This window comes from Rhinolophus sinicus, linkage group LG07, assembly GCF_036562045.2.
Source record: "Rhinolophus sinicus isolate RSC01 linkage group LG07, ASM3656204v1, whole genome shotgun sequence".
Lineage (NCBI taxonomy): Eukaryota > Metazoa > Chordata > Mammalia > Chiroptera > Rhinolophidae > Rhinolophus > Rhinolophus sinicus.
In genome coordinates, this window is record NC_133757.1 from 40,148,591 (window position 1) to 40,162,457 (window position 13,867).

A 13,867-nucleotide genomic window follows, 5' to 3' on the forward strand; every position below is an offset into this window, starting at 1 on the left:
TGAAACGGCTCAACTCCTATACATGTTCAGTCTTTCACTAGGTACCTGAGCCTTGCCACCCTTCTCTGTCAGTAGATTTTTTGAGGCTGTCACTTTGTCTGAACATTATTTTCTCCTAAAGTTTTTTATGGGGATCAAAGAAACATTTTGAACTTTCCTAATGGGTGACAAAGTCATTTACATTCAACCAAACAAGATTTGTATTTTGAACTATTATGCAAGTGTCAAAACTCTCTAACATTGAAACAGAAGTCATGTATTTATTGCAGTGGCTTCAGACCTTTTATAACACGGTGATACTCGGCCAATGTTTCAGACCGTGTCCTCTTCCCTCTCCTCCCCACCCTAGAAGGAGCTACATGGGGTACCTGTAAAGTTAAGGCTAATGAACGTTATTTGTTTAAATCCTTGTCTTGAGAATTTAATAATAGATTTAAAGATAATGACATACTCAAGACGTACGTGAAAACAACATGTGGGATTTTCTCTCTTACTCAAACTATGTTGAAGGTAGAAGTGTGCCCTGGGTGAGAAACCTCATGCTAGTCCATCAAAGCTCTTGTTTTCTCTTTTATGCAGTACAAAATGTCTCTCTTGTAATCAGCGAACTTATTATTTAGTTTCTAAAGCATGTAGATAGCCAAACAACTCAAGCTGCAGGTAGCTCCAGAGACTCTCAAATCATTTTTCTTTTTTTGATGAAACACTTTGTATACAACTGTTGCAGATACTAACTATGCCTTCTTTCATGTTGGAAAGTGGCAGAGGAGAAAAGGAGGCAGAGCGGATCATTCCAAGTGTTCCAGACTCCTAGATGCACCCTGTACGGAGTCAGTCTCAGGCCTGTGCGTTGAGTCATGGAGTCAGGAATAACCCAAATAAGCCTCTGACATAGTGCAATATCTGCTCGTGATTCCAAAGTCACCAAATCCTGAGGCAGTTCAAAGGCGCCAGATGGGATTTAAAAAAGAAAAGACTTATCCTAGAGGCTGCAGCTTGTAAAAACATATCTGATGCAATAAGTCCTCCTGGTAAAGATTTACTTTATATTTTAAGAAAACATCTATTGTTTTTTCTATGAAAACTCTACTAGGTGAAGGAAAAAAGGAGACTGGTGGTAAAAATCAATTTGATCCTATCTCTAATGTTTTATATTTATAACAATGTAAGTTTTTATAATAATGACAACGTATCCATTATCATTTGTGAATTAAAACGTTTTAAAGAACCAACTTAGAATGTTCCATTTTCTTATTCTGCCAAAGAAGGATGTTAAAACATTTCTGTCTTCATTTCATTAAAACTGTTCAAATGTCAAAACAAATAAATACATACATTTAGCTTTAGATGGAAGTAAAAACTCTGGCTAAGAATGCAAGTTTTGAAAGGGTATTTTTGGTGTTTCTAAAGTTTTCTTAACATCGGAAATGAGAATTTGGGCTATGCTGACCACCACCAATGAGGTGACGACATTTTGAAACACGGCTCCCAGTCTATGAATGGAAGAAACCTGGCTCCTAGTCATCCCTGAGAAGCCCAGAGCCGACTGTGTGGTAAGTGGCTCTCAGGGTAGTGAAGCCCAGCATCCACTGCTTACCGTCGTGGTGATGGTCTCTTCAGTCACGACCTTCAGGGTGTCGACCACTGAGATGTAGCCAAGCCTCCGGGCAATGGCGAGGGCAGTGTTCCCATTCTGGCGAGAGGGAAACGTGGACAAGGAATTCACAAGTCATCCCACGTGTCTCAGTGCTTGTATGTTCCCACACATGTCACCCATACAAAACCTCAGGTGTGTGTCTCCTCAGTCCCACCCCACTGCCACACACAAAATGCTGTTTCATCAGAGACAGGCCTCGCACGGAACCCACCGAACCTGTTCCCACTCACACAGCAGAGTCTGGGCTGCTACACAAAGACTCCAAGAAGCGTCTTAACGTTCTAGGTAATCAAGGACACAAACATGTATGTCTTCTTATATATCTACTTCCTACTGGATGGCAAGGCAATTGGTAGGTTTTAAGTGTGAAACACTAATCCGATCTCTCTCTCTCTCTAGACAGTGTACAATCATGGAATTATTGTCCTTCCCCCTTCATGCTAATGAATGCTCTGTTTATGCCTATTAATGCAGGTGAAAAAGCAACAGTGGTGCACGAGAGATGTGAGAAGACACCAGTGCCCGGCCCACCTCCTCCCTCTCCCCTTAGAGGGCCCATTGCTCTTACCACAGTGAGTTCATTGGGGGAGGCATTGTTCTGAAGCAACACATTGATGATGTGTGTGTGTCCCTGTTGCGCTGCTTGATGCAAAGGCGTATACCCATTCTGCAGGAGGAGGATGGAAGAAAATGACTCTTAAGTCTTGGGACACCAAAATCAATGATTTTGGTGGGAACAAAGGAGAAAGGAGTTTACCTTTGTTTTGGCATTAACTTTTGCAGAATGCTGGAGCAGGAAATTCACGATCTTGATATTTCCGTAGTGGCAGCCTACATGTAGCGGCGTGTAGCCCATCTGTAATTATATGTACATATACGTGAACCATCCCAAGTACACTTTTAGGGACAGCTAGCCGAAAGAGAAGCAAATTGTTATTTAACCTTTCTCTTTGAGCTGACAAAAAATAGTTTTTGCTTTCTCTTATGAAAAAAACAAAAAATGTCCTTGATAATTCTCAGAGCTAGTCTAGGTATAAACAATAATACCATCTCATGTGCAAATACACATATGTGTGTATTTTATATATATATGATATATATGTAGATAGCATATATGTATATGTATCATATATATAATATATATGTGTGTATATATATATGTAATATGAAACTTCCCAAAGTGCACTCTCTCTTGTAACAGCTAATTTTATTCTCATAATAACTTTTCAAGACTGGAAGGAAAGAGGAAGCAATAGAAGCCTAGATAGAGTGATTCAGTGGCTTCTTATCAAGGGGTCAGAAGACTGTTCTACAGCAAGACTTGGACTAGAATTTACGGAACACTCTATTTTCTAAAAAATATAAAATCAAGGTTAGAAATATGAGTGGCTAAATGATAACGTAAGGCAGTAGATGAACCTCAATGCATGACAGAGATAGAAGGAAACAGAAATACTAAACACAAGGAGGCTGGTGTGAGTGCAGGAGGGCTGAGAAGGATGAACTTGACTTAGTTAAAGTCTCCTGCCTACCTGGCTAGAGGGCCACCGTTTAAAAACCACTGATTTAGACAAAACAATGGACTGTTTCTCAAAATAATATCCACTAACCCCTGAGGGGCTATAAGTTCTGTTTATTTAAAAATACATCAAGTATGTGTATACATTCCAGATGATTATTTTTAAAAACAAAGATATTCCAGATACTTTTCTAGATGGACACCTTGCAACAGACACCACTACACGATTTCAGTGCCCATGTTAAAGCTGTTTGCGATGACACTGGCAGTATCAGATTGCTGAAAGGGAGAGCCCTGACTTTTTGTAATATTTCTAAATGGTCATGAGGGTGACCATGCTTTCAAGGGTGTGCATCTCATGTAATGGCACTAATGTGTCTTTATGGTGACTTCAAGCTATAGACTGAATGTGCCCCCCAAATTAGTATCTTGAAACCCTAATCCCAAGTGTGATAGTATTTGGAGGTGGGGCCTTTGGGAGGTGATAAGGTCATAAGGGTGGCCTTATATAGTGGCCTTATAAGGGATAGGAAAGAGTTCATCTCCTCTCTGCTTTCTGCCATGTGAGAATACAACGAGAAGATGGCCACCGGAAAATCAGGAAGAAAGACCTTATCAGACACCAGATCTGCTGGCACCTCAACGTTGGACTTCCTAACCTCCAGAGCTGTGAGAAGTAAAGGTTTCTCCAATCTATGGTATTCTTGACAAAGCTGCCCAAACTGACCAAGACATTCTGGTAGATGGATATATTTGAATTTGAAAAAGAGATGCTGAGACCATAGCCGATTCTGGGAAGTAAAAACACCACCCCACGATGTGCTGTCCTAAAGATCTGACTCTGGTCACATTTTATTCCATGAAGTGAGCAAGCAGTATATCCACACTGGCCAGACTCCCTCTGATACGCTCACCATAGCTACATGTATATGCAACCGACTTATGCCCCTAAAGCTGCTTCATGCCCAATGAAGGATATCCCCTCTTGGTGAGTAGAATCCACTTGCCTGCTTTGCAGGGCTCTTTCTTGGTACTGAGAGGCTCAGGATAAGGCATTGGGAATTAGAATGCTGCTTAGGGAGGGCGGCATGAAAATACTTTTCTCCTATCCAGTCTCAGCACAATGAACTTAATTGATTGAGGTAACGTTATTTCCAAGTTTCGTGGTAAAGAATTTGATCCCAGGCCAACAAAATACAGACAATATTTTTTAAACTTGAAATTTTAAGAGACTCTTCAAGTTTTCGGTCAACTTGACTAAACAATGATGCATCAGTTTCCAACGGCTCTTGTGCTAAATGTATTAGATATTTTTAAAACAAATTGGATCATATTAAGTATTTTAATGCACAGTTTCTACTCATCCTCATAGCATCCCATCTACTTTTTAATTTAAGCGAATGAATAGAATGGTATTTTACATTCCAATGTGTAGGCTACTTGGGGATGTTTTCTTTACCAGTAAGACTTTGAAAGTTCATAGGATATAATAAGCTCCTATTCACACGGTTAAGGAGCAAGTCCGAGCACACTCTCTTTTTGGCACCTCCGCTCTACTCAACTATGGGGTGATCATATGTTGTGCTCTTTGCTGAGAAAGGGAAGAAAAAGAATTTTTAAGAGACAGAGAGATGTTTTCCTGATTGTATCACTTGTAAGGGGCAGAAAAGGTATATGCCTCAAAAATATGAAAATAAGAACAAAAATGATTACTGACTGTAACCTGACTTAGGCTGAGTTAGGAGAAAACCCGAGTACAGACCTGAAGCTCTTAAACTGAAGGGTCATTTGTCAAATTGGGAGAAGGTACAGCACCCTTTCCTCTCCTCCCAAACTGCCTTTGAGACTCATTGCCACGTTTCCTGACTGAATTTTGGTGTATGCCTCAGATGTGTTGAGGCAAAAGAAAATATTGAGGAACTTAACCCTGTCCATGCCTTCTAGAATTTTTAATCTATATAGAGGGTAACCAAAAATGTGTTTAAGTCTCTCTCTCTCTCTCTCTCTCTCTCTCTCTCTCTCTCTCTCTCTCTCTGTGTGTGTGTGTGTGTGTGTGTGTGTGTGTGTGTGTAAATGAAACATGGGGTGAATACATTTACCATGACATTGAAAATATCTGGAGATTTCTTTTTTCATGGAAGGCTTCAAGCAAAATAACAACTATCAGCTAAATCCCATCTGGTTTTTTTTTTCCGGAATTAAAAACGCTTTTATTTTCAAAATGTAAAGTAACAATAAACCCTTCAGCCACTACCACTGCCTTTATTGGTTTCTCTGTTAAATACTCAGCTACCTAGGAAGGCATTCAAGGCTAAGAACAAGGAAATGTTCTACAATGAAAAGTTTGGGAGGGAAACAGAGTGAAGGGAGAGCTGGACAACTAGGCTACCAAACGAGGCCATGGAGACTTCAAGGGCACAGAGCATTTCAGAAAGGGATGTGGAGAGGAGCTTGCATACTTCACAGTTCTGCCCAGGGCTATCCTGGCCCAGGACCATACCTTGGCTTTACTATTTTAGCACAGAGTTTTTAAAGCATAAAGGATCTTGCCTGGTCAGGTCTCTTTTGGGCAGCTTTTTTCTAACAGAACACAGTATAGGTGGAGCAGGCAAGCAATTGAGCTGCAAGCAATGTCCAAAGGGTATCTACTCAGGGCTGCTTCATCTGTGCTAGGCCCATAAATCCAGTCTGAATGTGATGTCTGCAAACCTTGTTACCTGGCTAATTCCTGGTGATACCTCTATATTACCAATATCTTCAATATCTGTCCATATACCTCCGAATCCATCTATATTATACACAAAAGTATTTGTATTCACAATATTTGATACGCATTCGCTTTTCTGTCAACAGGTGACATAGAAAGAAAGGTTCTATTTCTGAGTAGATAAAACGAATTTGATATGAAGAGGTAACAAAATGAAGCACTGAAAGAAAATGTTCAGAGAAATGAGATTAATGTGAAGTCATATCTTTGATGACACAAAACGTCCATTTTTCTTATCTTAGTTTGAAGTTGTGGCATTATATGAGATTAATCAGTAATTTCTTTTTTCTTTTGGAAAAGAGCTATTTTGGTGGGGTTGGGGGGCGGGAGGCTAGGGAGCCACTAGCGACCACACATACCTTAAGGAATTTAGCAAGTGAGTAATAATTGAATAAAATTTAATTTACCCTTATTATAAACTATGCCTGAACAAAGTTAGAGGTCACAGATTACTCACACACTTTTCTACATGCATTTTTTACATCAGTCACCAAAACTAGGAAAGGTACACATTTTTATACTCTGTTCTTGAAGGGCGGATCTGTTGTAACAGGATCAATAGTGTTAACACGGGAGGATATTGATATGCAGCTAGGATAATGTACCCAGGCCATGAAAGACAAAAGCATCTGGGAACACTATAATCCTCAGAGACTTTAGTGTCCCGTGCACAGACATACCTTTGAAATACTGTGTATAAAAGATATAGTGGAGAATTTGTTCTTTCCCTTATAAATTTGCACCTGCTTCCAGACAGGAGTCACTCAATGACACTTCGCATGGACACATGCTTTTTGTATACCTTTGTTTGGGCGTCCACATTGGCCCCTTGGTTTACGAGGACTTCGGCCACGTTCACTCTGTCTTCTTGAGCTGCCAAATGGAGTGGGGTGAGGCCACTCTGCAAAGGATTCAAAGGACAGTCATCTCACAGGAGGAAAGGGAGCACACATGGGCATGTTTGAGAAACAATTGGCGAATTCTAGGAGAGTGAGCCTCGAATTTCTATGTTAAACAAAATCTATGGAATCAGTTTATATACTAGCCCTGTGGCAACATTGTTATCTGCAGGCTTAATGAAAAATTCCACACATATTCAAAAGTGGAGGCAATGGGCTGAACTCTGGGTATTCATCACAGACGCAGCAATTATCAAGGTTTTCGTACATTTGTTCCATTCAGCCTTATTTCCCTTGTTTTTCCCTCTGTGTAGTATTTTAAAGCAAATGACAACCATTATACCATTTTTTGCTACATACATCAGTATCGCCTTAAAAAAGAGACTTTTTTTTTCAAAATTATGCACTTGTAATGCATTACCAGTGGTAGTAGCTTTAGCGAAAAATATTAAAATAAAAAGAGTTTATAAATTGAACACCGATATATATTTTCTCCATTAAATATTAATATCCCAAACCTGACACATACTTTCTGTATGTTGTGCTGGGTAAAAAAGGTGGCCTATGAAATGTAATGTGAGTGCTAGATCGGGAGCATTTCCAGGTCATTTAGATGGTGTATGTGTTTAACGAGACTGAATATTTGAAACTGACTCGACCACAGAACATACAGGCTATATGGTTGTTCTGATGGCCAAGAAAATAATCACTAAGACTGTGCCCTGGTTTAAAAGTCCTTGGTGTTGTAAAGTATTTTTTTCATAAATAATAATTAAGAGAAAGTGAGTTGGTGTTAAGTGCTTCTAGATTATTTCCTTTCATCCCTTATGAGTATAGAAGTTAATATCTGGAGGCCTTCTTTCTCCCCCTGTAACATCTGTGCAATGACAACATCAAACTGTCCTATTTGTCTGAGAACAGGAGTGAATCAAATGCAGCTTCAGAAAGGGTTCAGAACCATCTAGATGTTGCACGTTATTTATTCAGGGCTCGCTATTGTGTCAAACAAATTCCAGACTCAGGAAGAGTAATTCGCTGTTGACTTTTTAATAATGTTTATAGAATTCTGAAGGAAGCTCAGTCAAACTGAATAAAAGGGAAATACGAAAAGGAGGACTGATGCAGTCACATGAACTCCAAGAAAAATAAGCCAGGGCCAAAATGGCACCACCCAAACACTGACATAATCATAGAACAATGTTCCATATTCAACTTTAGAGGAAACAAATATTTTCAGCCGTAACATTTTATAAAAGTGTCATGGTCCACTATTCTGAGTTTGAGACTTTTCAGAACTCCGAAAATAGTCTAATTGCGTGGCAATTAGCAAAGTTTGATCATGTATCCTGGCACATGACCTAACCTCTCGTGTTCACCCCTCTGTCTATATTCATGCATGCGTGGGTTACCCACCCTACCTGCCACAGAGTCATTTGCAAGTTTCTCAGGCTTCCTTCTCCTCCATGGGACAAAGGGCCTCATTGTTACAATTGAGGTGCACACCTGCTCTATTAAGATCGTCATAATCCTGCATTTAAACTCTGTTTTCTTGTCTGTCTTCCTCAAACCACTGTAAGCTGGTTGAGGCAAATACTGTATGTTTAATCTACGTATAATCAGTGTCTAGTATCTAGCTTTTAATCCATCTACTAACTGATTAAACCAGAGGACACAACAAATATCTTTCAGGTGAAACATTAAATAAAGACAATTTTATTTTTATAGTCATGAGTGTGGTTAAAAAGATGAAAAAGAATGACATGATGGTGAAAACAGCCCTGTTTGATTGAGTTCAGAAGTTATCTGTTTATCTTTTATGGGGTTTCAACCATTGCTCATTTTAAAAATGGCATTTATTTGGAACAGAGAGAACAGTACCAATTCAGAATAGCAGCAGCTCTGTTTGATATTCTATTTGCTTTATACAGAAAGATAGCCACTTATGGTCTGCAAAATCCATGGGGGGAGACAGCATCAAAAGTGAAATCAAAGCAAATCAGATACTAGTACTTCAGCAGTAACTTAGGTTCATGGTCTCTTTTCCTTAAAACCACTGAGAGTGCTGGTTACTAGTATGGAAAGAAATAAGTGGAAACAATAAAGTGTTTGCTTCAACATAAATTTTCATGAAAGCTAAATCTTATCTTGTAAGCATTTAATTTTTATAGCAAGGAAATAAAGTCTAATGTTAAATGGGAAGGTGGGATGGTTGGGCAGGAGAGGAATTACAGACTATTATAACTCGGGCAGCTCAGGAAACTGACAGAAAAACTGTCAGGATTCCTTATCGAATAATAAAGTTCCACTGATAATGTTTTCACATTGGAGCTTATTTAATACTTTATCAGAGAAGGACAACTGAGAAAGGAAGCAAAGATTTACAAATGCCTTTGTACTAAACAGTTTCCAGGTGCTATGAAGTTCTTGAAAGTTCCTTGAGTACCATGTGCTAATGGGAAACCAGCTGACCGGCTCTTTCAAATTTCCTTGGAAGTATCTCTGCTTACATGTATTCAGGAAGGTGGCTGAAAATTTCCAGGTTTCCTTGGTTTACTATGCATGTCTTTTGGTCTTCAGAATTCCCTTGCTAATGCCCACTCTATCAAAGCAAACGCTGACAAATTCTTTCTGAAATATTTTCAGCCCAGAAACATTTCATGAGTCTAAGGTGAATTCCAAGTTGGATACATATTGTAACAACTTGACTGGAGGATTTTAAAGAAAAAAAAAAAAGAGACAGTCACAATGTACTTTGGTATCAAGCCAACTGAAAATGTTCGCCTGGTAACCAATTGTTAAGGTCTACCTTGTCGCTGGGAGAATTAAGGAGGCAATATTCTGGGCTCACAAGAGAAAAATATTCTAGTGGATGGTAGAATGTGTTTCAACCCAAGAAGGCCAGGTTCTCTACCTCATTTAGGTAAGTTGAATTTTGCAGCAAACTATTACAAGGCTAGTTTATATGTTGGTATATGAAACTTAGAAAATTCAAAAGCTCAAACAAATCCTGATTATAACGATTATTTGAAATTGCTTTGTGATTCCCATTAATGCTGAGACACACGTTCTTAAAAGGAATGTTTAAAAAGAAAGATATGAGGAAATCAAATTGATACACCAGAAAAAAATTGAAAAAGGTGTTTTCTCTGTAATGATCAAAAAGGATTTTCAAGGTACTGAAATTGAAAAGAAAGGTTTCCCTGGTCTTTTGATTTACAGAATTTGTAAAATTGCAACCTTAGATTCATATTAGTGCAGAGTAAGCTTTTTCCCAAATTGTGCAAAGTCTAAACTAACACAACTTTTTTTTTTCTACCTAGAAGAAGGTGCTAAATGTTATCTAGTTAATCCTCATGACATCTCTGTGAAATAAATATTGTCTCCATTGACTAGAGAATGAAACTGAGGCTCAGAGAGCTCACATAACGTGCCTAAATTACACATCTAGTCAGAGCCAGATTTAGGATTTATACCCTCTGTGATTCCAAAACACAGGCCACATATGTTAAAAATAATTAAATCACTTGTTATTAGTCAGCATAAAACTATTCCTATGCTGAAACTCTATTCTAATATCTGAGCTACATCTGAGCAATGTCAGTTGTGCCATCAGTAACTGGTAGAGGAGAAGCTACATGCTGGGGACATTCCTGGGGGTTTTGTGTTATCTGACAAGTTAGAAACACCTGTCCCGTGTTTTAGGCAGATCTCAGACTCAGGTATTAATAAGCAGTCAGCTTATTAATTCTCTGACATATGCAATGACACTGTGATATATGCAGTAATATCATTAACATGTGTTTGGTCAATTGTGGGCTGGACTTCGTTTCACAAAGTTCTGGCACTTTCTTTACTAATAATAGGAATGTCATATGAAGACGGGAGTTTGAAGCATTTTGGGAACAGTATTTACAAATTCCTTGGAACGGCCAATTTACAAACAACGACTAGATGTGTAAGCTAATAACCTTTCCAATCTTTTGAATAAAAAAGATACTCTACATTTCTCTTACTAAAATGAACTCTCTGAAGGCAGCACTGTTTCCAGTTTCTTTTTTCACCTTGGACTTAAACTGGGATAGGCAAGGAGTCGGTGTCCCCAGAAATGTTTGTGAACGCAGACAAACTACAATTTATAACTTCTTAGTTGTTACGTTCTGGTGAGGTAACAATGTTGCTCTTCGAATGAACATTATCACAAAACTTCATGGTTTTAGAAAAACTTTGGACTGCATTTTTATATGCTACTCAGTTGTATGACTTTGCAATTATTGACCTCACAAACTCTTATCGGTGAAACAGATTGCTTCCAAGTGTTTGCTATGGTAAAGAGCACTTTGGCAAATGTCTTGCAATATTATACTTTACACATTCGACCTGACCCAGATTTTTCATGACTTCCTACTGACCTTTCTGAGAGCTGAGGTTTGGTTGTGTTGTTTACTTCGGAGAGAAAAAAAAAGGTGACCTACCTTATTACTCAGGTTCACGTTGGCATTTCTGCTGAGGAGCAGTGACACCATGTCCACATGTCCTTCCTGAGCTGCAAGATGGACAGAAGCAATTCCTTGCCGGGTAACTGCGTTTGCATCAGCACCATATTCCAGCAGAGTTGTCGCTATGTCCATCTGGTTCTTTTTGGCAGCGATGTGCAGCGGTGTATAACCATTCTGTCAACACGAATCATGTGGTCACATGCCCAGGAATAAGGTAAAAATGTGTGTAGTGCATTTTCAATAGTATGCCTTCCTATCTCGTGATTTTTTTTTTTTTGATGGTTTAAAAATTCACAAGTAAGCTAACACTGGTAAATCAAGCAATGCCATTCATGTGGGGTCCCCATGTCTCCCACACCTTTACCTACCTAGGGAAAACATAATAAATTTAATGAAAGAGAGTCAGAGTAACAATGGTTTTACAAAAAGGTAGATAGGGTTCCCTCTTATAGGTAGTTATATTAGTAGGTGCTCAATAATTACTTGCTTTATTTAAATTGGGGATGAGAAGGAAACCCACTAGGAAACAACAAACAATGCGGTGCCACGGGGACATGTTCAGAGCCATTATTCCACCTTGAAAATCCCTTTGATGGCTATCTATTGCTTACAAGTTAAACCTTTTAATTTTCATGGTAGTCAAGATGCTATAATCTACTCCTATATGCTCCTCTGATTGCCTCTTTCACAAAACTCCAGTCTCTATGCTATGTTTCAGCTGAACTAAACCCAGGACAACGTACAACTCATGTTTCTGTCTTGCCTACTCTACTAAGAATGCTTTTCCCCAATATGCCCTCTGGGCCACCATCCATCAATTGAAGATTCAGCTCAAATATTACACCTTCATGAAGTCTTTTGCTTCCCTCTCACCCTCCTACACCTGTTCCCCTCTTGACTAACTCCAATCAAAGTCCTGGAAATATTTAATGGCTATATTAGATATTCAATAATATTATTATTTTTGTTTATACATGTGTCTCTTTCTACTAAAATATAAATTTATCAAAGGCATGTGTTGTGTTGTATTTGTCTTCGTATCGATAGCATTTCACAATGATTGGAGAATCCTCAGAATTTGAGTCAACTCACTCGGACTTCCATATCCTTCTCCTGGCTGACCTGGAATGCTCGGAGGTAGAGGCAACCAAAATTCCTTTGATAAATTAGTAATTAGCCATGCCTCAGGAGCCTTCAGAGTCCTCTGCCCTGAGAAAGAAAGGTCCCCTGCCTTGGGGGACCGTGTCCTAGCTCACAGTCACTTAACAGAAATGCAAGATTATATTTTGACATGGACACACATCTGAGTATAAAAATATGCCAATACAATAAGACTAACTTTTTTTTATAGACAAGAGGATTTAGAGAAAAAAAAACAAAAACGGAATCCAGGATTTATATTCAGGAATAGGATCCACATCCAGATAACGGATCAGTCACAATCTTTCTAAACCATATAGATGCGTCAGAAACAATGCAGAAGGCAGTGAGGGCTGCTGCCCCCTGATCAGGCAGCCTACTGCACTTGACTCTCATATGTAAGTCACTGGCATGTCCTAATACGACAGCATTTCTTACTTGATAAATGCTCTTTCTGCAATTGATTGTAGAGAGAGGATTTAAGCTGTTGGATATCAGCCCATGAATGTGGAAATGTGACTTTCAGACTCTTCTGAAACCAGCCTCTGACAAATGCGATGAGCCAGGGTAGAAGATTTTATATTCCTATCTTTAGTTTTGACCTATTGCCATCTGGAAACCCCAGCTGACCTGGGAAGCATTTGGCCCTCTGCTCAGACACACCCTTCAGAAAGGAGAGCTTTGGACTGAGCCCAGCTCTACGGAGAGTGACAGGAGGGGGAGAGCTGTGTCACTACCACCCCCTACCCCTACATAGAAAGGAAAATTCACAAAGCAGTGCTAAAATAAGAAATCAGATCAGTTAGTAAGTCTAACACTGGCTAATTAGAGTGGTAAAGGCAAGATAAAGTTAGAATTTAGCTTCTGATCATGCAGCTTATCTTTTTCTTTCTTTTTTTTTTTTTTTGGTTGCTTTTACTACTGATATAACCTTCAAGTTGGTCACTTCTTAACCCCTAAAGGCAGAGCAGGATGCTCTGAGATGTAACAATACCCTTGATTACTTTTATCTCCACCCCAAAATCTTAGGGTCTAGGAAACACTAATCAAGGGAAGCTCTGGTGTCTCTGTAATGCATGCCAATTGCACTGAGTCACTGAGGGGTTTATCTGAACTCCGTACCTGAGCTACAAAGGAAAGCATAAAGCAACGGGGAACTGAATCATTGTACTGTTTTAGAATGGAAAGTTAATCTCAGAGAGACTTAAGAAATATTTAAAATAATCAACAAATAGCTGATCTTGAGACCTATAATAGGATTTTCTAAATTTCTTTAGTTATTTCTAATTTCTGGAAAGTAAAATGATTCTTACTCATCACATTAAACAAGACAGATGCGTTTATCAGATGACGAATAAAATACTGATAGATTCAACTGTAGAATAATCT

General features: G+C 38.9%; 1 protein-coding gene across 31 annotated transcripts in view; it reads right to left on the reverse strand.

Annotated features, from left to right (window-relative positions):
• Positions 1-13,867, reverse strand: part of ANK3 (ankyrin 3) — a 591,144-nt gene that overhangs the window by 115,848 nt on the left and 461,429 nt on the right. For all 31 annotated transcript variants that reach the window (XM_074339473.1, XM_074339469.1, XM_074339468.1 and 28 more), the window contains 5 exons: positions 11,315-11,512; positions 6,746-6,844; positions 2,415-2,513; positions 2,226-2,324; positions 1,598-1,693 (listed from right to left, as the gene is read on the reverse strand). In XM_074339473.1, coding sequence (XP_074195574.1) covers positions 1,598-1,693; positions 2,226-2,324; positions 2,415-2,513; positions 6,746-6,844; positions 11,315-11,512 — 591 coding nt within the window. The remainder of the gene's footprint in view (positions 1-1,597; positions 1,694-2,225; positions 2,325-2,414; positions 2,514-6,745; positions 6,845-11,314; positions 11,513-13,867) is intronic.